Raw genomic sequence first — 23,552 nt, 5'->3', positions numbered from 1 at the left:
TGGCGTCTGGCATGGGGCAGCTGGAAAGGATGGGTGCGCAGACGTACTTAGTGCACATGGAACGGTGAGGCAGGTCCAGGACAATTAACAGGCTGGTGCATTGGGCATCAGTCTACCACAGCCCTCCGAGTGAAATGACTCATGACTATCATCGTTGGGCACCTCCTGGGGGGGCTGTTGTAATCACTGTAAGCGCAGGTGCAGGCCTTGTCAGGTTTAAGTCGCATGTTGCGCTCAGCGATGGTGCTACTCACTAGTATACGACCAAGCATCGGCAGCTTGCTGAGGAATACTGGTGGTAATCATGGTTTTGTTACAATTGTGGACCATGGTTTGGTTTCTTTCCAGGCTGGATATTAGTAATCAACACTCTTGAGGCGCTTTAACTCGGAGACTTACTCGAGTACAAGTACTCGTTCACATTCCAACACAAGAAACTTTCGTAGGGTTTGACTTCTGTTTTCAGCAGTGGAGGGACAGTGTAGAGCCGACGTTGCTGTGGGATCCCGGATTGCGCTGGGGGAGCGGCCGGGCCGCTGGCGCCGCCAGAATAAATTAGTCGATCAGGATCCGCGGGAGTAAAGTACGTTACTTATTATAAAGTCATATGCTCGCAGGCGCAACAGAATGAGGTTTTATCTCTCTCCATAACGCGTCATATCCTTCCTAGCGTCGTTCATCGTCATGTTCAGCGGCGATACCTTCAAAAACATTCGTGTTTACTGTCAGTCGCAACGCTGTTTGACGGTTATGTTTTTGCTCGACACTTCATTGCAGGGCTCGCATTCGTGGCTTACTGGGGCATTGTTCTGTTCGGATATGATGCGTATGTTCCACTTCGTCCAAAACTCACAAGCGTCTATCTTATTTTGGCTTAGTGGTATAGCTGGTGGCGTCGTCTCCCAACCCTACTTCGAGACTAGTTTCGGTTTAGTCAACGCCGATGGCTCAATCAATAAAAGCAAGGACACTTCGGTCTCTTCCAATGTAGTTTCTGTGCTGCAGGCAGGAGCATTTTTTGGCGCTCTGGGCAGTGCACCCATCTCTGGTTAGTACATGTCCGCGGCTCGCTGGCACCTTATACATTCCGACCATCGCGTAGCTTGGATAGGTCGGAAATTGACATTGATTAGTTTCACGATCATTTTCGTGATTGGCGCTGTAGGTGTTTCTGTTAAACTACTGATCAGATACTCACACTCGTCTAGATATTGACCACGGTGGCTGGTGGTAGCCGGGGTATTGCGTACATCTATGGTGGTCGAGTTATCTCCGGCGTTGGCATTGGTGGTATCTCTGCTGTTGCGCCCGCTTACGTGTCAGAATGCTCGCCTAAGAATGTCCGTGGTCGCATTACCGGGTGTTTCCAGATTATGGTGGCCATTGGTGTCATGATCTCGTATTTCATTAACCGTTCAGTCCGCGTTCTTTCATTTTAAGTGGATCGAGCTCACGGTGAATCAACAGTTGGTGTCGGCCTTCACATGGCGGACAGCCCCAATGTCTGGAGAATTCCATTTGGATTCCAGCTTGTTCCTGCAGGTATAATGTGTCTTGGTCTTTTGACAGTTAAGGTTTGTCAATTCCAAACTTGTGCAGATCATTATAGAGATAGATCGCTCTACTACAGGAGTCTCCCCGTTGGCTTGCATCCAAAGGTTATGTTGCGGAAGGCATTGCCAATCTTGCTTATTTGCGAAGGGAGCCCTACGATTCGGATGAAGTACGGCGTGAATTTGCTGAAATCGAAGCTGCTATTCGTGAGGAACGGGAGGCTCGAAAAGGTCTTGGATTAAAAGAAGCCTTCTTCGGGAAGGGTAATTTTATTCGATTCGTCATTGCCTTCGTGATCTTCTTGTTGCAACAATGGAGTGGACAAAACTCTGTCGGTTACTATGCACCTCAGATCTTCACTTCCGTGAGTCTCCCGTACAATAACATCTTCCCTCACTTCCACAACAGATTCTAGATCGGGTACTCCGGCACGACCAACTCTCTCTTGGCTTCTGGAATATACGGCATCGTAAAAGTCGTTGCGACGACAATCTTTGTGTTCTTCTTTGTCGAGACTCTCGGTCGTAAAATCTCGTTGTTCATATCCGCCATAGGAATGGGAATTACGTTCTTCATTATCGGTGCTATTTTGAAAACACATCCTGTTGTCGTACCTCAGGTGGGCCAGGCTGCACCACCTCCGGCACCATCTTCGAAGGCCATGGCTGCGATGCTCTATATCTATGTTTGTTTCTATTCCATGGGATGGGGTCCTCTTCCGTGGGTCTACGTCGCCGATATCTTCCCCACACGGACTCGCCATTACGGATTGGCCATGGGTTCTGGTTCGCAATGGCTATGGAGTGCGTACTAGCTCGTGTAAAATGTTTTAACACTGCTGAACCCGTCCTTTAGACTTCGTTGTGGCCAAAGTCACCCCAACGCTTGAGAATGATCTGGGGTTCAAACTTTTCATGATGTTTGCTGCGATCAATATCGGTGGAATGGCTGTCTTCTCCCTGTTAGTAATTTCATGTGCTGGTTGGTTGGTTGATGCTTACACCGTGCTTAACAGTCTCCTTCCCGAGACCAAGGGTCGCAGTCTGGAAGAGATGGATATCATTTTCGGCTCGGTCAGTGCAGAGTCACGCGAGGCCTTCATTGAGCGTGCAATCGACCACAGGGAATCAAAATTAGAACCATCTATCGACAAGAAAGTTTAATTGGCGCTGCTTCACTGTGGGCTTGGTTTACCAAATTACCTGGGATAAATTCGAGGACAAGTAGTATCTATACCACAAACTATACCTTACCTCTTCAATTGGCTTTCCGTTCTGACATTGCTATGCTGTTATCTGTATTTTTCGAGCTATTTGTTACCTTCACGTTCAATGTGTAGCATTAGTGCTCCGTGGCTGATGAAATCTAGTCAAGATATACAATGGTTCTATTGGATACCATATACCGTCTTTGCATTCTCATTAGCGCGCTTCATAATATCTGCGCCATTCCATGGATGCCCAGCTTTTCCTGCGGTGTACTCTGCAACCCACGGGATCATACCAGTGTGACACAAGGGCAACCTGCTACCCTTTATTTCTGGTATAGAGTTGTAGAGGTTAGATGGGACCATGAAGGGCGCATCTGTTTCCAGTAGTATGCGCGGCCCACTATCGCTCGCGGCCATAAGCCTGACAATATTTGAAGTATTCAGATTCGTCGAATACGTGATGACACCTTGTATGTATTGAATCGGTTCAGAGATTCATTGAAATCAATAATGACGGGCGTACCAGTGATTCCGATGTACAAATGAGAAAAATGCTGCAGCAGTCGCTGTGCGAACTCTGGCGAGTCTGTGAAGCAATGTATATGTATCTTTGACAAAAGATTCCTTAAGTCATAGCCTTGGGCATGAAAACAAGAGAGAATAGCACCTTGTGATCGGCAGGGACGTGCTCCTTGAGAATCCTCTCCGTGTCCGCCTCTGCTTCACGCGTATGGATCGTGAGCGGCTTGCCTAGCCTGACGGCATGCTTCAGCTGCCGGATGAAGACCTGTTGCTGAATTTCGCGAGGGGAGTTGTCGTAGTGGTAATCAAGACCCATCTCTCCCCAGCCTACGCATCGTGGGTGGGCCATTGCTTCAAGACTAGAGTTCTCCAATCGAAATCAGTTGAATAACAAGGAAAATGGCGACGTACATTGACGCCTCGACTGAGTCGTTGTACGACTTCGCATTATGCCTAGGCGGAACATCAGTTCAAGGCTGCCATACGAGATGCATGAATCAATACACACGGGTGAACGCCTGTCAGAACCATCTCAGTGCAGGGATCGAGAACAGCGGACGATCGGAAGCTCACCCATCACAAACCAATAATCTACACCTCCCCACTTCTGTTCCCGGTCCTCTGCAGTCAGTGCAGAGTCCGCGAGCTCCTTCCACATCTGCAAGACAGGTGCCTCACACCACACGTCTACGATGGCCCTCACGTTCCGATCGCGGTACATCTCACGCACGAAGTCATGGATGGTGTAAATTGTCCCGTCCTTGTACTTGCTCCGATAGGTTGAGAAGGTCGACACGAGGTGAGTGTGCGTGTCGATGATGGGCTGGGAGGCAAGGGAGGAATTTGCGAGTGGTGGAAGGCGGAGGTAGGTCTCAGCAGGTGTACTATTGAATTTTGACTTCTTGTTGTTCTTGCCCATTGTGCGACGGGGTGTTGTAGTGAATTGGACGTGGGGGTATAGTACTAGTGATGCTCTCGATAGCTGACTCGTGCGAATGACATGGTTGCGAGTCAGCATAAGGTCACGGTTTAAGCCTTACTAATTAGAATGTTCTTCTCAACAACTTAAGTTCTTCTATTATAATACATACTACGTGCGTCGGATCCGTTGACTATGTCCAAAAGTCCAATATAAACGATACTATGACGCAGGCTCCTGTTCCCGACACTTGTGCCATAACCTGCCGTGCGCGACACAACTCAAATCCAGCTGCAAGGTCTGACTTGGAATCACTAGCGTGTCGCCCGGCATGTATACTACACAGACCGATGGAAATCGATCGGGATCCGGAGGAGAAGCTGTCCTTCAGGACCTTCAACCCATCCCTCCTCGTTGGGTGCGAGAGAGACTGGAGTAGGAGAACCTTGGAGAAAGGAAGAGGCAGAACAAAGTGCATGAGTCGGGTTGGAGGAAAAGCGTATTTCAGGTCCTTTGAGGAGATTGTATTCGTGTAAAAATTCTAGATCCCACACCCGAGTGGTTGTGTCATATGAACCGGACACGACACGTTTTCCATCCGGCGAAAATGCAACAGAGTATACGGCCTGAGTGTGCCCTTGGAGTGGGGCACCCAATGCATCGCCGGTTTCCACATCCCACATCCGGACCGTCTTGTCTGATGAACCAGACGCAATGCGTCTTCCATCAGGTGAGATCGCGACTGACCAGACACGGCGAGTGTGCCCTTGGAGAGGGGCACTTATTGCCTCGCCGGTATCCGCGTCTAAGACCTGGATCATCCCATCATTTGAACCAAACACGATACGTCTTCCATCTGAAGAGAGTGTTAAAAATAGAACTGCATCGGTATGCTTTCGGAGAGGAGGGCCCAATGCTTCGCCGGTCTCTAGATCCCACGTCCGGATGGTCTTGTCATCTGAACCAGACACGATACGTTGTCCATCAGGTGAGATTGCGACAGACCGAACGGAGGCACCATGCCCTTGGAGAGGGGCAAACAGTACCTCGCCACTTTTCGCATCCCAAACCAGGATCTTGTCTCCGGAACCAGACACAATGCGTTGTCCATTCGGCGAGATTGCGACAGACAGAACATAGGCAGTGTGCCCTCGGAGAGGGGAACCCAACGCGACACCAGTTTTCATATCCCACACGCGGATTGTGTGGTCGTTTGAACCAGACACAATGCGTTGTCCATTCGACGAAATTGCGACACACCGAACGGCGCCAGTGTGCCCTCGGAGAGGAGCTCCCAATGCCTCGCCAGTCTCCATGTCCCACACCTGGATTGTTCCGTCGTATAAACCACACACGATACGTTTTCTATCTAGTGAGATTGCGACTGACATAACGCCGGCGTGCTCATGGTGTCTACGTTCATTCGTAGACCACCGTAGGATATGACCGGCAACGACCCGGGGAATACGAGGAAACTTTGCGACGAATTTCCTAGATATCGTTGACTGTGTTGGAGCGAATGGCAGAGCGGACAAGTATAAATGCGGGGTGCTGTGTGAGATGGTGGCCCCGAAAGTTTGAATGAAGTGCTGGGCATCTCTGGCGTCGTCGCTGATATGCATATACTCAGCATTATCCTAAACGCCACCGTGAGATTCCGTGGGTCCCAAAGAACGAGCTTCAGTCACGCACCGTAAACCAATCTGCAACAGACGAAAGGGAACGTGCTGTACTGCTTAGGCCCTTCGCTAGAGCCAGTGCTTCCAGCCAGAATAGGAAGTGCTCTTCGTCGAAAAAGGCTTCTACTTCTTTAGCAAGCGATGGCTCGAAGGAGGTAGCTCCCACGTGTATCCCCAGAATCGACACGAGTATGATAGCACCGCTGGAATGGAGTCTTTCACTCATGTCTCTAAATCAGGGACAGCATAATTTGGCAAGTACGAGCTATCCAAAGAGCAGATGTTGAAGCGAAGCCCACGCTTCATGACCCGCAGCGAGGCAAAGGCAAGATTCCTCTGTACCAACGACACGTCGACGAAAAACTTGTCGCTTCGTTTCTTAGTTGTGAGAAAGTCGTAGAAGGATGAGTGGAGGGGACGTATGGGAGTGTCAGGATCCGCAGTGCCGATGATAAGCGAGCCCAGGGGCCCCATGACAGCCTCCACTTCGTAACGGTCACGCTCGTCTGGAAAATGCTTTCGCATGGCGTTCAAGGCAGTCATGGGAAGTGGTTCCGACGATGCAAGGATTTGCCCCATCACAGAGCGAAACATGGGGATCGCTTCTTCGTCCTCGTCCTCGTCCTCGTCTTCACCCTCTGGCATGATTTCTCCCAAGATGCGCATGTACATCTCATCCAAAAGCCGTACTCCTCTTGCGGATGTTCCAGAGACCACGGCACGGAAGCGGTCTATCGGATTCCAACCCACCTTGTTCATATTTTTGATATACGCACAGGCAAGACGAGCCCATTCAAACAAGCCATCAGATTTTTGCGCAAGCGCATTGAACTGGTTGTCATTGAAACTGGTGCCCAGGCTGGACAGCTTACTGGAGATGTAAAGCTGTACGTCATGTTCTGCGGAGGCAGCCGGAATATGGTTCATGGAGACATGATGAATATGTGGCACAGCGTGCAGGGCATCGTGAATGTCACGGAGTAGACGGGAAGTGACGAGAATACGGAAATTTGACGGAAATTTGATTGGCTGGGAGGAAGAAGGGTCCGTCGTGCCAGCAAGAAGATGAAGAATTTGTTCTCGGGATTCGACTATGCCACTCTCGTCCAACGCATCAATGACAATTAGGATGGGTGTGGTGATGGTGTCTGAGGCCTTGGCTATTGGCTCTACGACTAATTTCTGCCATTGTCGTGTGATGTCTGTGGCATGTCTGACCTCGTTATCGTTGTGAACCGCATGCGCCAACTCTCGCCGCACGATAGGATTACAATCGGCCAAGTCGCGTGCGATGGTGGTGACCATCTTTTCATGGAGGTGGTCTGCTTTGCGCGTGCGGTCGAAGCAGAAGCAAGCGCCTAGACCCCCAGATTCTTGAAACCAGCTGGCGATTGTATGAGTAATGGCTGATTTTCCTTTCCCTGCCGTGCCAGACAACCAGAAGACGGGAGGCACGTCCTCCCCAGTGTCGCTGATCCATGACTTAATCTCAGTCAGAATACCTTCCCGAGTACCTTGAAGGCAACGCTTAGAGGTATTCAGTCCGGCACGGGCCACATACTCCAAGCTGCTGAAGTCCAGATCCTCAGCTAGGTCACGGGTCAACGAACGTCAGAAGGTGCAGAGTGAACTTGAGGCCAATCCTTACCTGTACGGTGGAGGATGATAGCGGTGTCGCGAGTCACTCGGTCTCGGAATTGCTGCATGAGATCGTCGAAAACCTGACTGTATGTCTCAATTGTGGCAGTTGTTTCATTGGCGACGTGCTTGCGAAGTCTTTTCCCTGTTCCAAGATACTGAGTCCTGTGCGGCTAAACAGTTGAATCTACTTACAGAAACTCTTGGTCTCCGAGTAATGGACGATGAAATCAGCGCACTCCAGCGTCTGATGCGCAATCTTGAAGTATACCGCTTGCATGGATTCAATATCGGCCAATTCCGTCTTTTCCGTCATTAAAGCATAGACTTCCGAGACCTTCAAATGCAAACGGTAAACAGCAGTATCGCGATCTGCCTGATCGAGAATCATCTGTCACCAAGGCATTCATCTTAACCTGCCAATCTGAGGAAACATAAACAAGCGCACCTTGGACGCGCAAGTCAAGATAGACATCGCTCCCTTCAAATAGGGATGAATCTACACACGACGATCAATCACATACGAGACAGAGATAAAAACACGTACATCTGCAATGTGGTCAGCAACAGAGTTGAAGGCCTTCAGCGGCCCAAGAATCGCGGCCCACGTGTCGATGCCATCGAGAACCGATTGGACGTTGTTGGTTCCTAAGGCGGCACTTTTGGCCATAGCCAATACAGGGTCGATGCCTGTGATACCTTTGGTGACATCCTTGATTCTCTCATTAACAACTGTCGGGTTGGGTGGTTCGACCTGTGAGATTGGCCTTAATAAAGGCAAGTAGTGTCAGGATTGCACCTACCTGGCGTGCCGGCGCGGGATTGAAAGTCCGTCCGCTAGGTATGATAGCACCCACGGGTGGAGGGCTCGGAGAGCGTGCAGTGTTTTTAGCACAACGGCACTGGTTGGTTACCTTGCCCCAGAAATCGCGAAAAAAACCTTTGCGAGATCCGGTTGGTGCAGGTGGGTGAGAGGACGGCTGGAATGATATAATCATTATAACATCAACGCAAGGGTGATAACGTTCCATACTTCTTGCTTGGCCGCTCTCCTGCCCCTCTCTGGCATATGAGGATCCGAGGGAGGATTGTCTTCGTTCATTGGGTAACTTTGAACGCACGAATGGGTCTGAGTCTGAAGAGGTGTCTGAGTGAGTTTGAGGATGAGACGTAGAACAAGCAGACGGATGCTTAGTGGTTTATATAATGAGCAAGCGTTTGTTGAAGTCTCCATTATCCCGACGGACGGAACTTCAAAGATCACAGAATCTAGTCCAAGTTACTTGCAGTGCGAGGTACAGTAACATGAGGCATGCTAGTGCCTGGGACAGCCTGGTGTATCCGAAGACATTCAAGCGCCCTCCAGCTCTTCACTCAAGCTAGCCTGCGTGTTCATGCTGCCAGTAATGGGCACCCATAGCCCCACTGGCCGGTACTTGCAGGGAGCCACACAAACTTCTACACGCCAACAGTTCGCCAGCGGTGCATTTTACGTTTGATGCCTGATCTAGTAGATAGTGATCAGCTTGAAGCAGAATGGAAGTTCTACGCTTAACCGCTCGTGCCTGTCTTATGGACCCACTGCCCAAGCCTTGCCTCAACCACATTCACTCGAGTTCCGAGTAGCGCTGGCGAAGCGTGAACGTGGTAGCCTTGTATATCACAGCGGCGGCCCTACGTCCACGGAAGAGTAGCTTCGAGTCTAACCTGTTCGTTCATGATTACTATATATCATGTGAATCCGAAAAATCTCGAGATCGCTGGGGTTTTCTAGTCGCCCGTAACTGGTCAGACCTTGAAAGAAGACAGGTGTGTTCGCATGTCGGTTGCAAGGGTTTAGGTAAAATTGACGCGGTATCGGACCTCGGTGGAGGCTGACACGGTGTGAATCCGGCATGAATGGGAACGACATGAACCTAACGTAGCATGGGGAGGCTCGTCGTAAGGATGAAGCTTGACAAGGAATAATGCTAGATGTAGCACCTGGTAAACTTCTGGAGGCTAGAGCGCCAACGTACAGAAACAGCACTACCCCGAGCTGGACAGACAGTGTGCAGATTGCAATAGTATCACCACTACCACATAGAAAATTGTTTGATCCCAAATCGATATTTCAAGCTTCAAATTTCAAGGTGGTTGTAGGCGGCGGTCCTAATAAGTATTATGTCCACGAGAGTCAACTCGAGCCTGATCGTTCATGGAAACCAAGAAATGTCGAGATGACTGTAGTCTCGACCAAGACAGGCGTGTTCGCAGAGTCACGGTTAACGGTTGCAAGGGGTTAGCTAAATTGAGGAACCCAAAATGGGTTTTGCCGACAAAGCTTGACAAGGACTGGCACTACTGCTGCTGCACAACAAATCCGAATTATTTGCTTCTTGTTCAACGACAACAACGGCGACGAACACGTCTAATTTACTCAGAGCGCAGTGGCTGCTCGTCGCCACGCGACAAATTCTGTATGAACACGAGAAATCAGAACCAGATCATAGGTGCGTTTACCAAGTGGCTACAGGATTACGCGTGTTGATGTTCATATCTTCGCTTTTCTCTCAATGCATTGAATCAGAGTCCTCAGAGAACTGGGATGACGATTACGAATTCCAGCCGAGTAACGAACCGAATATCTTCGGCAAACATCAGGTGGCTCCAGAGCCTAGATTGTCTGTCGCGAGTTCTGCTTTTGCTGAAGATTGGGATGCCGAAGCAACCCAGCAGAATATTAAATATTCATCATCCTCGGTACTAGGAGATAGAAAGAACTACCCTGGGACTACAGTCTGCCACCAGCTCCAAGAATGGGCGGAGCCAGGGCCCTCAACCCCCACCAAGCGCTCTACCACCCAAGCAGAGAACTGGGATGACGACTTCGAGGACAGGACTGAATTCCTTCCAAGGCGACACCCCCACTCCTACTCCTTAAAAACACGTCATTCATATCACACTCCTCCTCGCCTCAAACCCCTGCATGACCCCGAGATTTGGGATGACGATTTTGAAACAGACAAGACCGATACAACCCCAATGACAAAACGGACGCGTCAGGAGGCGTATGTAGACTCCTCGGACGATGATGCTGAGCTCGGTTTCACGGATAAGGAGGAAGACAGGACTGTGACAGCTCGCAGTCGACCGCAGCTCATGCTTAGGCAGTCTCCCCCGCCTCCTGTGCCTGCACTACCCCAGTCACTCCTCACACCTATAGAACCATTTCCACGCTCTCCGACCGTGTCTGTGTTCTCAATACCGACTACGAGCGGACGTAACTCAGTAGGATATACGTCCACTTCACATCTGGCACTCAGGCCAAGCGTCTCTGGTGGCTCTCTTGCCATGCTACCACCAAGTCCCCCAATTCACCGCGAACGACGTAGACTACGTAAAAAGTCGCGCCCTCCACACATAGATAACAATGTGTTTGAGTTGATTGAAGAGCAGCGCGACTCACCTCCCCCACTTCCACCATCGACTCCCGAGCGACCATCTACTTCACCCCTTCCTCAATCAGACACGGGTTCAACCGGACCACAGAAGACACCTCTCCTTTCGCGAATCGGTTCAGTCAAGAAGTGGGGTACGCGCAAGAAGCGAGCTAGCACGGGGCCAGCAGAGGTGATGATGCATGAGCTCGGGCATGATGACCACGAGCGCACTCCTCGCCCGACCAGCTCTCTCGCCTCTATCCCTAGCTCTAGCACGCGACCGAGTTGGTTTTTTCGCTCTGGCGGAGGCCCTGGGTCTGGGTCCCCACCGCCACCGCCCGCCGCTGAACTTAAACACGAGAAGAGCATGAGCAGCGTGCACTCGCCCGTGCTGTCAACGCCCAGCAAGCTCTCGAAGCGCAAGCCGAGCAAGATGTTTGATCCAAGCAGTAGTAGTGAGGTCGTGGAGACGCCCGGGAAGCCGTCGCTTCTCTCCGCGGCCAGGAGACCCACGTCGATGCAAGTCCCGCAGGGGAAGGTCATATTGACATCTACAGGGACACGGCACACTTCATATGGTTCATCAGTGGGTCGTGCGTCATCGAAGACGTTTAGCCATCCCAGTGAGAGCGTGGAAGATTTACCTCGGGAGGGTAGTCGGGGTTTCATGGGCGGCATGCGGAAAATTAGCCTCGTCAGCGGCAAGAAGCACAAACGGAAGAAGAGTACTGCCGAGATCACGCCCCTTCCTCCAGTCCCTATGAGCCCACCACCTCCACTACCTGACGAGCCCGAGCATCCAGATCATTTACTTCCTCCGATAGAGCTACAGCCACCATCGCCGCCCAGGACGCTCAACGGGGTGTCCGCGTCGCACTCTGCGCCGATTAATATCAGCCAGGGTGTGGAGTCGTTATTTGTGCCCTCGAGCAGCGCTCCTGCATCATTATCTCCCAAGGCCAGCCCCGTATCTGCAAGCCGTACCTCTCCTGGAAAAGCATCATCTCCTCAGTCCGCATCACTAGGACGGACTACGCAAGTTCCTCCCCCATTATCATCTAGTGTCTCTGTTCCCCGAAGAAACTCTCTTGGTGACCTCAAGATCCCAGCAAGAATTAGTCAAGCTCAGATTAGCCTGAAACGCGACCTCGGAATGGTGAGGGAATTTGCAGCAAGCGTTGATAGTATGTCCTATTGTAGCTTCCACATTTACCCCAACTAACTATTTTCCTAGAACTTAAAGAGTTGCAGGCGATTCACCATCACTTAGTCGCCGAGGTACGCACCGTGCTGGAGAATTTCCCTCTATCTCGAGCGGCTTCACCACCTATGATCAATTCTGCTCGCCCCCGTTCTCGACTGCGCTCTTACACCGAGCCGAAGTCTAGCTTTTCAGAGCACAAGCAGTTAGCAACAGCACTGAATACTATCACGACCAAGTACAAGATACCATGGGAATGTGCCGAGCTGTTGATCGAACTCGGAGGAGGAACACCTTCTCCTGCTTCCCCTCCGTCTTCTAGTATGTCTGCACCACCTGTGCAGACTGATCTTGACCCCCGGAAGAGCCGGGAGCGAGCAGTGACTCTATCAGGCGATGAGTCGAAGCATCCCCCAGGATTCGTTGCGTCAGCAGCTGCAGGACAGTCCAATCTCTCGTGGTCAACAGGGCGTCACGATCTCAGTCAACGCCAACTCCTTCTCCTGCGCGACATTCTTAATAGTACGGATGGCGCGCTTCCTGATGATGCGTTGGTCCAAGAAGAGCCGCTTGTGAATCGACAATGGCGGTGGGGAGATGCGATGAGCAGCACGGTTACGCTTCCCTCTGAAGAGTCGGTGCAAGCTTCGCAGGATGGCAAGAAAAGGCGGTATAGCAGACTGGGCATGAGTGGACTAAGAGATATGCTGCGGTCGCTGAAGCGCAACCATTCAGGCCAGCCGCCGCCGCCACCACCGCCACCACCACCACCACCACCGCTACCTGCGTCCACCACGTCTCTAAGCACCGAGTCATCCATGGGCTCTCAGAGTCAGCATCACTATCCACATGCGCATCTACCTCAAACACACCACCAACGAAGTTCCAAGATGAGCACGGGACCAGAGTCAGGGCGTTACACTCGGGAAGTGGCGAACTCGCCGTACAGTGGACAGTCTCTAAAACACAAGGCATCGCCACGCAGACCATCGCTCGCGTCTATCTTCCGCTTGGGGCAGAAGTACAAGAATGCGTCATCTGGTGGGGAGTCGATAGATAGTGCCCCGCGCAGTGCAAGCCGAGGCAGTGCTACGACAGAGGAGGAAGATTGGGACCAGATTGACTCTGTAACAGATCTTGATGGAGCGGTGAGGGCATTTGGGATCGATGCGAGTGCTACGATCAAGGGATGGAAAGGACGTTCGCCTTATCTGAACCATCCTCATGACATGCGTCCGATCACACCCAAGCAGGCTATGTGTTCCTCTCAGACGTCTTTGAAGTGCGAGCCGTCCCCTCGCTCCATAAGACCGATGCGGTCTACCAGACTGTCGAATGTGGAAGAGGTGGTTGATGATCGTCAAACACGTTCGAAATCAAAAGCTCAGCACCGCGTCTCTCTACCGCGAACGAGCCCTTCGCGACCGCCGTCAAGGAACTATAAGCTCGGACAATCAGGGTCTGTGCGCTCCGCGCCTCCACAGCCGCCGGACGGTGACTCTTCGCTGTTTGCTGATCTGAAATTGGCGATGACGCCGGAGAATATTAAGCCGCTGCTGGACAACGCGAAGGAGGTGCATCTGCGTTTGAACGAGTGTATCAGGGAAGTACGTGCACTGCTGGACGCTTCTACGAACTCGCCGCCGTCGTAGTTCATTCAGAATTATTACACTTACACACTTTGACATCGACATCATCATCACTATCATCATCATCATCGCACCGCATTGCATGCATGGTTATGTCTGTAGATATCTCGTCTGTTGTTGTTTTCTTTTCTTTGGTTTTTTTGTGCTACTTATAATTGACATGACGTTGATATTTATGACACCACGTATTCGTACCCTCGGCGTTCACGAATATACTTACACAATAGCATTACGAAACAACTCGACCCTGCCCAGAAGGCTGAAGGGATCCCTCCGGTCATAGCAAGAAAACAGTACAGCCCATAGTACAGTGCTCCATAATATTCGGAATTGCCAGCACGGCTACATGCTATGACATCGGTGAGCGCTAAGTACTAGGTAGTACTACTAGTACTGACAGGGATCAACTTGCTGCGACTCTGTCACTTCGCGTAGGCAACACAGACTCGCTCTGCTCTTCATGCCTGCTTCGGACACCCTTCACAATACTAGTGAGACGGCGCAGTCTGACTTTGATAAGGTTATCGAGTTCCGTCGGGATGAATTGCTCCTCCGCCCTCCTGGTCATCCTGATCGATCCTTCTCTCTCAACAATCTTGCCATCAGCCTACGAGACAGATTCAAGCTGCATGGCAGCCTGTCTGACCTTGATGAGGCCATTGAACTCCATCGAGCTGCACTACTCCTCCGTCCTCCTGTCATTCTCGTCGTTCCGCGTCTCTCAACAATCTTGCCAGCAACCTTACCGACAGATTCCAGCAGCGGGGAATCCTATCCGACCTCGATGAGGCCATCGACCTCCATCGGGCAGCTTTAATCCTCCGTCCCCCTGGTCATTCTCATCGTTCCACGTCTCTCAGCAATCTGGCCAACAGCCTTGCGGACAGATTCGAGCAGCAGGGTGTCCCGTCCGACCTCGATGAGGCTATTGAGCACCATCGGGCTGCACTAATTCTCCGTCCCCTCGGTCATTCTCTTCGATCTGATTCTCTCCAGAATCTTGCCAACAGCCTTGCAGACAGATTCGAGCAGCAAGGCTGCCTGTCTGACCTTGATGAGGCTATTGAGCTTCATCGGGCCGCACTAGTCATCCGCCCCCCTGGTCATTCTCTTCGATCTGATTCTCTCAATGATCTTGCCATCAGCCTTTACTGCAGATTCGAGCAGCGGGGTGTTCTATCTGACCTTGATGAGGCCATTGAGCTCCATCGGGCTGCACTATTCATCCGTGCCCCAGGTCATTCTGATCGATCCATGTCTCTCAACAATCTTGCTGGAAGCCTTCAAGACAGGTTTCGGCAACAGGGTGTCATGTCTGACCTTGATGAGGTGATTGAACTCCATCGGGCTGCAGTTGCGCTCTATCCCCCCGATCATTCTGATCGATGCGCGTCACTCAACAATCTTGCCCTCAGTCTTCGAGACAGATTCATGCGGCGGGCCGACCTGTCTGACATTGATGAGGCTATTGAACTCCATCGGGCTGCACTTGCACTTTACACCCACGGTCGTTCTCATCGTTCCGCGTTTCTCAACAACCTTGCCCTCAGTCTTCAAGACAGATTCAAGCTGCATGGCGCCCTGTCTGACCTTGATGAGGCCATTGAACTCCACCGAGCTGCACTACTCCTCCGTCCCCCTGATCATTCTGATCGATCCGCGTCTCTTGACAATCTTGCCATCAGCCTTCGAGACAGATTCCAGCAGAGGGGCATCCCATCAGATCTGGATGAAGCTTTTAGGCTGTATTTTCAACTTTCCGACTCATCACATGCAGCCTCTCGTGGAGATCTTATTGCTGCCAAGTCATGGATAACCTCCGCCGAGAAGCTGAACCATGAATCTGCGTTGCTTGCCTATCAGACAGCATTGAAATTCCTAGATCAGCATGTTGCAATTTTGTCATCTTCTTCGCGGCATTTCAGTATCGTCAGGGAGGCCACTTCTACCCTCGCCACAGATGCTTTCTCGTGCAGTGTTCGTCACGGTGCGATGATGACTGCTGTAGAACTGGTGGAGCAAGGCCGTGCGGTATTCTGGACCCAGTTGGCACGCTTCCGTACGCCGCTCGATGAACTTTCCGCATCAAGTGACACAGGCGCAGCCTTGGAGGAAGAGTTCAAGCGGCTGAGCTTTCGCCTCCGTAACGTGTTTGATCAGTCTACTGAAGACCAATCCGCGCAAATCCGGCAACTGACGATGCAATGGGATGATGTCGTCTCACGCATCCGCATGCTCCCTGACTTTTCTCGGTTTCTCCTGCCGCCACTGTTTCCTGACCTTCAGAAAGCGGCTGATGATGGTCCAGTCATTATTGTCAATGCTAGTCAGCACAGCTGTGATGCCTTGATTATCTTGAGTGCCCAAGATCCTGTCCACATTCCACTCGATATCACGCTGACCGAAGCCTCTGAATTGTCCTCCGAATTCCAGTCCCTCGCGGAGGAATTTGGTGTTTCTGATCATCAACACGAGCTTGCCAATATCCTCCGCCAGCTTTGGGATTCTGTTGTTAACCCCGTAGTCCAAGCTCTTAGGGAGTCAAAAGTTCCCCCTGGCTCGCATATCTGGTGGTGTCCCACCGCTGAGTTCACGCTGCTTCCTCTGCATGCAGCAGGACCCTATGAGAAGAAGAAGGACAATTTGTCGCATCTTTACATCTCCTCTTACACCCCGACTTTGGCGACTCTTATTCGTGCGAGACAGCATGTTTCTCGAGATGCGTCTCCGCAACATTTTGTTGCCGTTGGTCAAGCAAACCCGGACAGAGGGAGGGAACTCCGATGTGTCGCTCCCGAGCTAGTTGTCGTCGCTCAGCACATCACCCCCGTCGCGTCCTTCACATCGCTTGCTGACAACGATGCAACAGTACAGGGAGCACTGGATGCATTGAGCGGGAATCAATGGCTTCATCTGGCCTGCCACGGAATGCCGAATCGAGAACAGGCATTCGAGTCTTCCTTTGCGATGCGCGACGGGCCGTTGATGATCAAGGACATCGTCCGATCTGACTGGGGCAATCCGGAGTTCGCATTCTTATCGGCCTGCCACACTACCGTGGGCGATGAGAAGAGTCCCGACGAGTCTATCCATCTCGCTGCGGCCATGCAATTCTCCGGATTTCGCAGTGTGATAGGTTCGATGTGGTCTGTCGACGACGAGGTTGCACGGCAGATGGTGTCTGCTTTTTACGCCAACCTGGTTGATGGTTCTGGGAGACTGGACTGCACGCGGGCTGCGGTTGCGTTGCACAAGGCTGTGAAGTCGTTGCGGAAGAAGAAGATTCCACTAGAACAGCAGATAGTGTTCATTCACATCGGTGTTTAGTTTGGGCCGCATTCGCTAATATCATTGTTACGTTTACTGTAAGTCATCCATCCCTGTCGGCGAACTATGCACTCACACTGCATCTAGAGATTGTTCGACCACTCTTTGTGACGGTCCAGATAACGGATTCTCGGCCGCCGAACAGCGTTCACACCTCCCCCACCGCACGTCGTCGTCGTTGTCGACTTTTCCTGCTTGATCTCACTTATCATGTCTCATTTGTTTGTTGTCCGTCTACGCTCGCATGTCTTGTTGTTTTTATTCGCTCGCTGTCCTACCACTTGTTGATAATAGCTATTCTGTAGCATTCTGTACTTATGATATAGCAGGAAGTGATAGTACGAATCAGTCTTCTGACATAAAATTCCGCCTGTTTCATGCACAATCTTCAAGCTACGAGTACGGTGTGCAAGATTGCTACGGGAGATGTTGTAGAATTGGGGAATGTGTTGCCCAGGAACGTCAGTGTATGCATCCGAGTCAACAGCCTTGCCATCGTGACTGTCGAACAGCACATCGAGAAGATAAACACATACTTCGGGGATGCGTGGTGCGTCAGCTGTATCTACATGATCGATGCTGGTGAGGAAAGAGGCCTCAGAGCAATCCGCAAGAATGTAGAATGGGGACTATACCAGGAGCTTCGCGACCGACTCCTATACGCTTAGACCAACGCCAGACCCAATTATTGCGACGATTCCTGACATGATAACACTAGCGGCCGTGACAGTCATTCCAGCGATCCCGCCAACATCCCGACCGTAATTAGAACTGGACGCTGTAACACCATCACCCGCATGAAAAATACCGACTCCCATCATATCTGCGTGCTCACTCTAAGTAGAGAAGAGTTCTTGGCAACAAGGCACTTTGACGCAACGGTCAGAAAGCTGAAGTTGTGCGAGCCCGTTTGTTGGGAATCATGGCACTGGTCCAGATGTTTCAAGAAGTTCAGCATCATTACATACCCTGAAAAGAGCCGTTATGCGGCATTAAGGTCAAGACATACCTTCTCATTATCTCGATGGCAGGGGCCGTTGTCCATACTGGAGCCAGAATAATCCGCGTTCGCGGCGTCGGATTCTTTTGATGAGAATGGCGATGGTGAGAGTACGTGTTGCGCATTGGACCGTCGCAGGCACCACAATATTCCTCGTAGAAAGGACTACATCGTTACAGCGTAGAAAGCAAGTTGTTCGTACTATTAGTATATACTACTACAACACTATCGCATGGCCTGCTAGTAACAGAGTCCAGACACTGTTCCTTGGTCTCAACATAACCAAACTGAGCGTTTACGAACGCAGACCTGAGCTAACCAGAACAAAACCCTTGTAAGCGTCTTGCGAGCGGGTTACAAGACCATTTCTGCAGATTCGCATTTTTAGAAGGGCCCAGTCAGACAAAAATTTCAGAATTGGCTGAGCTCCGACACGGTGCTGAGAAGAACATCAGAAATTCTAGTGCTGCCGCAGTCCGGTTCCGAACCCCGGTTCGAACCCATTGATCTGTGGAAAGGACCTACTCGCCTTGCAATTCATCCTGCTGGCGCACTTGTTGCTTCCGCATCATTTGACAACCATGTCCGTCTCTGGCGTCGCTCAGATCGACAAACCATTGCGATATTCAAGCACTCTAGTGACGTGCGCTGTGTCACATGCTATTGACGGTCGGCGTTCTTCTGCAGATGGACAATATGCAATGTGGGTACAATCCATCGCTCCAAGCACCCCTGAAAAGTATGGGAACAGTTTGGAATTATCTGATATTTCCTTTGGTATAGGCGCATCCTCCAGTGGAAGAAATATAAATTTATTGTAGAATGGCGCTGAAGACAATGCAAGTAGGATCCGTCTCTATCCATGCATCTTTCTCCATGTTCCTCTTCATTCAACAAAATGAATTCGCACTCACGGTCAACCAAGATCTGGATTCATTTGACAGGATTCTCACTACGTCCGACAGCAACAACCCCCTTCTACCTAAATACAACATCCTTCCGCTCCACAGTCAATGGCCAAGCTTTTCACCCTGCATCCCCCGCACCGCCATAACATATTGAACATACGTCCGAAATGCCGTTTACCCAGTGCTTCCTCGTCGCACAATCCATTAGCCTCGACAGGACGATAAATTCACCGGGATCATCACCAACGACATCGTCCGCTTTCGCTGCATTGAGACGAGTAGAATTAGTTCTGAACACTGGCCGCAGAGGCCCATTCTCGGTGATCAATTACCGCAGCTCGATATCGGCTTTCGGCATGAATACGAACCCGAGTTCGCTGATTTGCATTTCCACCCGGACACCCTTCGCACACAGGACGCATTGCTCACCAACGCGAGCTCCAAATCCACCAAAGGCATCCCAAACCGGAACGTCTCGCCAGGAAGCTACCAGGCACCTCAAACCTTCGTCGTAGTATCAACAAACTGTAACCACCCACGATATCAGATTCCACTATCAACCTCCTTGCGTATACTCATCGATGATGCTCCATATATGCAGCGCGCAAAGACTAGAAGTGGGATTGCCTACTGAAAGCCTCGATTTTGGTAACGGGTGGTGTTGGTGCGGGTTTCTGATCTCTCGAGCGGATGCGCATTTCAGCGAAAATTGTGCCCCGAACTGCCTAGCTGGTAGATGAGCGCTGACCTCCAAACGCATCTGCACTATTTGTCTTTGTTTTGGGGAAGTTTGTGCGATACGGAGCGCGTTGATCCAGCACCACAGGTCCCTCGACCTGTGACGAACAAGTCTATGGTGTCTCAAAAGGAGCCTGGGAGTGATATGTCCAGAACGCGAGGTGCGCTGTGTTGTTCTGATTTACTTTTGTCACTGGTCCGTATTCTGAATTTTCCCCTGTACCTCCTGGAGATAGCTGAGCTACGAACAGGCATGATGGAGGAGCGGGGACCAGGCATGCGATACATCCACGACTCTTATTATTCCGCTTTTCGGAAGAACCTCCCCGTCGTCTCCGCTTATCCACCACACCTCCTCAGTCCTCACATTTCTCCTCATGCTTGGTTTCACAGCTAGATCCATTTTTCCAAGGCGCTATCTATATCCGTCTACATTCCTTCGACTTTCCTCTCCTCCCATGAAGCTATTCTCTTTCGAATGCTTACTTTGGGGGCGTCGTCGAGGAGCTGCTTGTCGAGCAGTAGATTGTGATTAGGTTTCCTTGGGCGGAGATCATCATGGGCGGCGGGTAAGGTTACACCTCGTGGTCTGGGATGTGTGGATATACAGCTGATGATATTGGGAATGGGATAGATCTCCTTGGACCTTGACAGGGAAGGTCACGCAGCATTTTGATTCCTCGAGGCAGGTGCCACTGACCGGAATTTGTATCTTGAAACAGAAACAAGGAACGTAGTGACTTATGGAGATTCGTCAGACTTCAGTGCCAGTATGGCTATGAGTGTATCAGTTTCAGCGTGCTGTCTATGATCGTACCCACCTGACACTGTCATGAGGGCTTCTAGGTTCAAGCTTACAACGAGACTACAAAACTGCATTGCAAGTATTTCAGTCATATGCTATGTATTCAAGTACTTGTTTGATATACACTCTATTCCAAGATATCCATTGCTCGAGCGGCAGTGAAATTTGTTCAGAAGCACGCGCATTGATCAACTCGGCAAGAAACCACTGGTAAGTCACGCGTCGTGCTATCAACAATACTGTACTGATGCGAAAGCAGAAACACAACTCACTGTAATTCACTGTTGTGACATGTCAGTCACCAGTTTTTCGCACATATCCAGATTTCCTACCACGCCGGTGAGTCACGGTTAAATCCAGGACGTGAACTACTTGTGCTCACAAATTTCCTTGCACCCGGAGTGCTTGACAAGATGCATGTTTCTCCCTTGCAGCAGGGAAGCCAGGTGCAATAGGTGCGACAAGTATCAGCAGTGTCAGCGTCGCTGCCGCTGTCAATGGGACTGGCAGATATTGACGCTGTCAAAGCAGCAACGACCGGGAGGACGAAGTAGAAACGCATCGTTTGTAAGGATGTGATATCGGATCACCTAAATCTGAAGGGAACAGGAGGAAGACGGCTTGCTTTTATGTGCTGAATATTGTTCTGGCAGAACTTCATGGCGATGTAGGAAGATCCTATCTTACGGAAAACATAATCGATTCTTCCTCATATCTTCCTAAGATCTTGTGAACTTTGTTGACGCACGGTTATATGGACAGTCCGACCTTAACGTGGTTCGCGGACTACTAGTACTAACTACCAAACCCCCTTATTACCTTCGATAGGGTCAGTAAGAGTCTGATTCGAGATCACTGCATGCACTGACAGACATGGTACATTGTGTGTGCGAGGTTATACGAGATTTGTCAATGAGAATGTTCGGACCTTCCTGAACCGTTCCGAACCCCAAACCGAAGCTTCCTCGAGATATCGGCGAGGCTGGTCACTTCTCTTCTGCCATGGGCACTTCAACTTCTGGGATCTTCGACATCTGCGTTAACTTTCAATTCTGTCCGGAGACTCGCATTTTGTGCTCCCGGTTGTCCATAAGCAGGACATCCTGTTATTGGACTGACATTCTATCGAGACATGCACCTCGCATCTGAGCGTGTTGCTTGCGCATGTCTGCACCATGCTGTTGTGTCGGAATGTGAATTTTTGACGTTAAGGGCGACTTCTGGCAGTGGCGAATGGCAGAATGGCTGGAAGTAATATTTGTATTTTGCGAAGTGCGTTCAAGTTGCGAGTCGTGTCGTTAGCATAAGACATGTTGAATTGGGAGAATACTTACACGTCGTTCCTTCGAGCAATCGTCGGGCGACTAGGAAGTAGTCCACTGCCTTCGGAACTAGCATCATTCTACAGTATGAGGGCATTTCAGCCCCTGTATGCGGCAGCGGGTAAATTATCTTCGTAATTGCTTCCATCATTATCGGTGATGGAACAAGTCAGTTTTTTTTTCTAGAATGTCATGGTAAACGACGTCCATTTGAAGGGGGATGTGTTCTGCCTATGACGCTCTCGCTGAAGTTCTGCCCAGAACACCATTTTGAGGGCATAAAAGCAGCAGCCTTCATGGCGTCCTACCCTCAGAGTTATTGATTCCTTATCACATCGCACAATGCGTTTCTCCTTGATCCTCGCCGTTCTTATTGCTTTGACTGTATCTATGTTTGTCAATGCGCAATGTTACCAGGGTGCTGCACCATTTGCTGCCAATTGCATGGAAGACGTTGCACTGGAGAGGAATCTGTAGAATTTGAAGCGTGAGTATGACTAATTTTCCTTGCATCCACGATTTTTGACTCACCAGCCTGGTAGGTTACATTCGTAAATGCTTGTCGATGTCGATAAATCAAGCCTGAGTGACAAGTCGCGAAAGTGAGTCATATTTCTGCTTTCGCGTTTGCGCACACTGCAGTGTGTTGATGCACGATACGTACCAAGTAGTTCGTTGTTGCGTTAATCGAAGCAGTGGTTACTTCTGGAAAAAACGGTGCCGTTTGAGCGCTTGGCTTGCAATCATGTCATTGAAGTTGGAATAGAGCACTTGGGAATCGGAGCACTCAGGGTGATTATTGATATCTGGCTAAGCTTGAGGTACCAGTACTGTAGTAATTGACTCAATTCGACGGTCACGCGTCACAGTCGGTGGTGTCGGTGTCAAAATTAGGTAGTTGTCACGCGTAACATCAGCTTGTGTCGAAATCATTTGACGTCACAACAAACATCGAATTTTGCTTCTGTGGCGACCCCAGATTTGCGCTACACGACACTCCGGATTTGCACTGTATCTGTGCGGCGACACACCAAATGTTTCTACTACTTACTACAAAATCTAGCTTTCATCATCATGACATGTCGAAAATTTTCGGCATGTCACACATCACAGGCCTGAGTGTCTGAATGTCAAATTGACCTGGCATGTCACAGTCACACGGGGGTGTCGCATTGAGTCAATTACTACAGTATTAGATGTTGACAAGCGGTGTCACTTTCTCTGATCATTCTGTTGCATTAATTACTGCATACCTATCTTCGCCACTAGAGGAAACCGACAACATTATTGCCTGGTGGGGTGTAAGTAATTTAATTTCATTGATTCATCTGTTCGCTACTTAAATCATTTATTACTAGCTTCACTCGTTACAATTCCCCACACTTGCACACATCGCACGAGACTATTTACCCATTCAAGGCAGCTCCGTGCCCTCTGAACAGGCTTTCTCGAGCGGGGGGATCACTAGGAATGGCCATGTTTCTGTGGCAGTAGAGGCAGAAGGACATGCAGCTTCATTGTTGGATATCGAGCTACGATTACAAGTACCCGCCTATGTTCACTGTTTTTTACTCACTATGAATTTTTTTTGGGTTCGGTTCGCGTTCGAACCGAAAAAAAACCGAACCTGACCGTTTTGAACCGTTCGCAAAGGTTCA

The 23,552-nt window shown here is 50.3% G+C and overlaps 7 protein-coding genes across 7 annotated transcripts; 4 read left to right on the top strand and 3 right to left on the bottom strand.

Annotated features, from left to right (window-relative positions):
* The first annotated feature begins 473 nt into the window (after positions 1 to 473).
* On the top strand, positions 474 to 2,872 carry EDB91DRAFT_1145702 (general substrate transporter). Its single transcript, XM_041319196.1, has 10 exons — positions 474 to 724; positions 778 to 826; positions 879 to 1,048; positions 1,103 to 1,161; positions 1,209 to 1,413; positions 1,468 to 1,574; positions 1,631 to 1,918; positions 1,970 to 2,357; positions 2,410 to 2,515; positions 2,570 to 2,872. The coding sequence occupies exons 1-10, from the start codon at positions 685 to 687 to the stop codon at positions 2,715 to 2,717; spliced, it is 1,560 nt and encodes a 519-aa protein (XP_041174908.1). The 5' UTR covers positions 474 to 684; the 3' UTR covers positions 2,718 to 2,872.
* EDB91DRAFT_1145692 (uncharacterized protein) lies at positions 2,873 to 4,314 on the bottom strand. Its single transcript, XM_041319195.1, has 6 exons — positions 3,860 to 4,314; positions 3,795 to 3,804; positions 3,698 to 3,739; positions 3,432 to 3,645; positions 3,288 to 3,372; positions 2,873 to 3,231 (listed from the first exon to the last, which is right to left on the bottom strand). The coding sequence occupies exons 1-6, from the start codon at positions 4,302 to 4,304 to the stop codon at positions 2,942 to 2,944; spliced, it is 1,086 nt and encodes a 361-aa protein (XP_041174907.1). The 5' UTR covers positions 4,305 to 4,314; the 3' UTR covers positions 2,873 to 2,941.
* Positions 4,315 to 7,176: 2,862 nt separating this feature from the next.
* On the bottom strand, positions 7,177 to 9,154 carry EDB91DRAFT_574012 (uncharacterized protein). Its single transcript, XM_041327749.1, has 7 exons — positions 9,088 to 9,154; positions 8,556 to 9,024; positions 8,326 to 8,502; positions 8,070 to 8,276; positions 7,971 to 8,021; positions 7,718 to 7,913; positions 7,177 to 7,667 (listed from the first exon to the last, which is right to left on the bottom strand). The coding sequence occupies exons 2-7, from the start codon at positions 8,754 to 8,756 to the stop codon at positions 7,486 to 7,488; spliced, it is 1,014 nt and encodes a 337-aa protein (XP_041174906.1). The 5' UTR covers positions 8,757 to 9,024; positions 9,088 to 9,154; the 3' UTR covers positions 7,177 to 7,485.
* A 696-nt stretch (positions 9,155 to 9,850) lies between these two features.
* Positions 9,851 to 14,041, top strand: EDB91DRAFT_1348431 (uncharacterized protein). Its single transcript, XM_041325970.1, has 3 exons — positions 9,851 to 10,014; positions 10,092 to 12,128; positions 12,179 to 14,041. The coding sequence occupies exons 1-3, from the start codon at positions 9,984 to 9,986 to the stop codon at positions 13,795 to 13,797; spliced, it is 3,687 nt and encodes a 1,228-aa protein (XP_041174905.1). The 5' UTR covers positions 9,851 to 9,983; the 3' UTR covers positions 13,798 to 14,041.
* A 213-nt stretch (positions 14,042 to 14,254) lies between these two features.
* Positions 14,255 to 17,121, top strand: EDB91DRAFT_1250691 (CHAT domain-containing protein; the record flags this gene model as incomplete). The annotated part of the gene is made up of 2 exons (XM_041323258.1): positions 14,255 to 14,503; positions 14,554 to 17,121. 2 exons carry the CDS (start codon positions 14,255 to 14,257, stop codon positions 17,119 to 17,121), a joined length of 2,817 nt encoding a protein of 938 aa, XP_041174904.1.
* Positions 17,122 to 17,742: 621 nt separating this feature from the next.
* EDB91DRAFT_573675 (uncharacterized protein) lies at positions 17,743 to 18,040 on the bottom strand. Its single transcript, XM_041327748.1, has one exon. It carries the CDS (start codon positions 17,940 to 17,942, stop codon positions 17,778 to 17,780), a length of 165 nt encoding a protein of 54 aa, XP_041174903.1. The 5' UTR covers positions 17,943 to 18,040; the 3' UTR covers positions 17,743 to 17,777.
* Positions 18,041 to 19,109: 1,069 nt separating this feature from the next.
* On the top strand, positions 19,110 to 20,002 carry EDB91DRAFT_1145663 (uncharacterized protein; the record flags this gene model as incomplete). The annotated part of the gene is made up of 2 exons (XM_041319194.1): positions 19,110 to 19,522; positions 19,577 to 20,002. Coding segments are annotated over exons 1-2 (457 nt in total), but the record flags the coding sequence as incomplete, so codon positions are not given.
* Between the last annotated feature and the right edge of the window lie 3,550 nt (positions 20,003 to 23,552).

This window comes from Suillus paluster (assembly GCF_016628075.1).
Source record: "Suillus paluster strain FC165 chromosome Unknown EDB91scaffold_46, whole genome shotgun sequence".
Classification (NCBI taxonomy): domain Eukaryota; kingdom Fungi; phylum Basidiomycota; class Agaricomycetes; order Boletales; family Suillaceae; genus Suillus; species Suillus paluster.
Note: the sequence above shows the minus strand (reverse complement) of the source record. Positions and strands in the feature narration are given on the sequence as shown.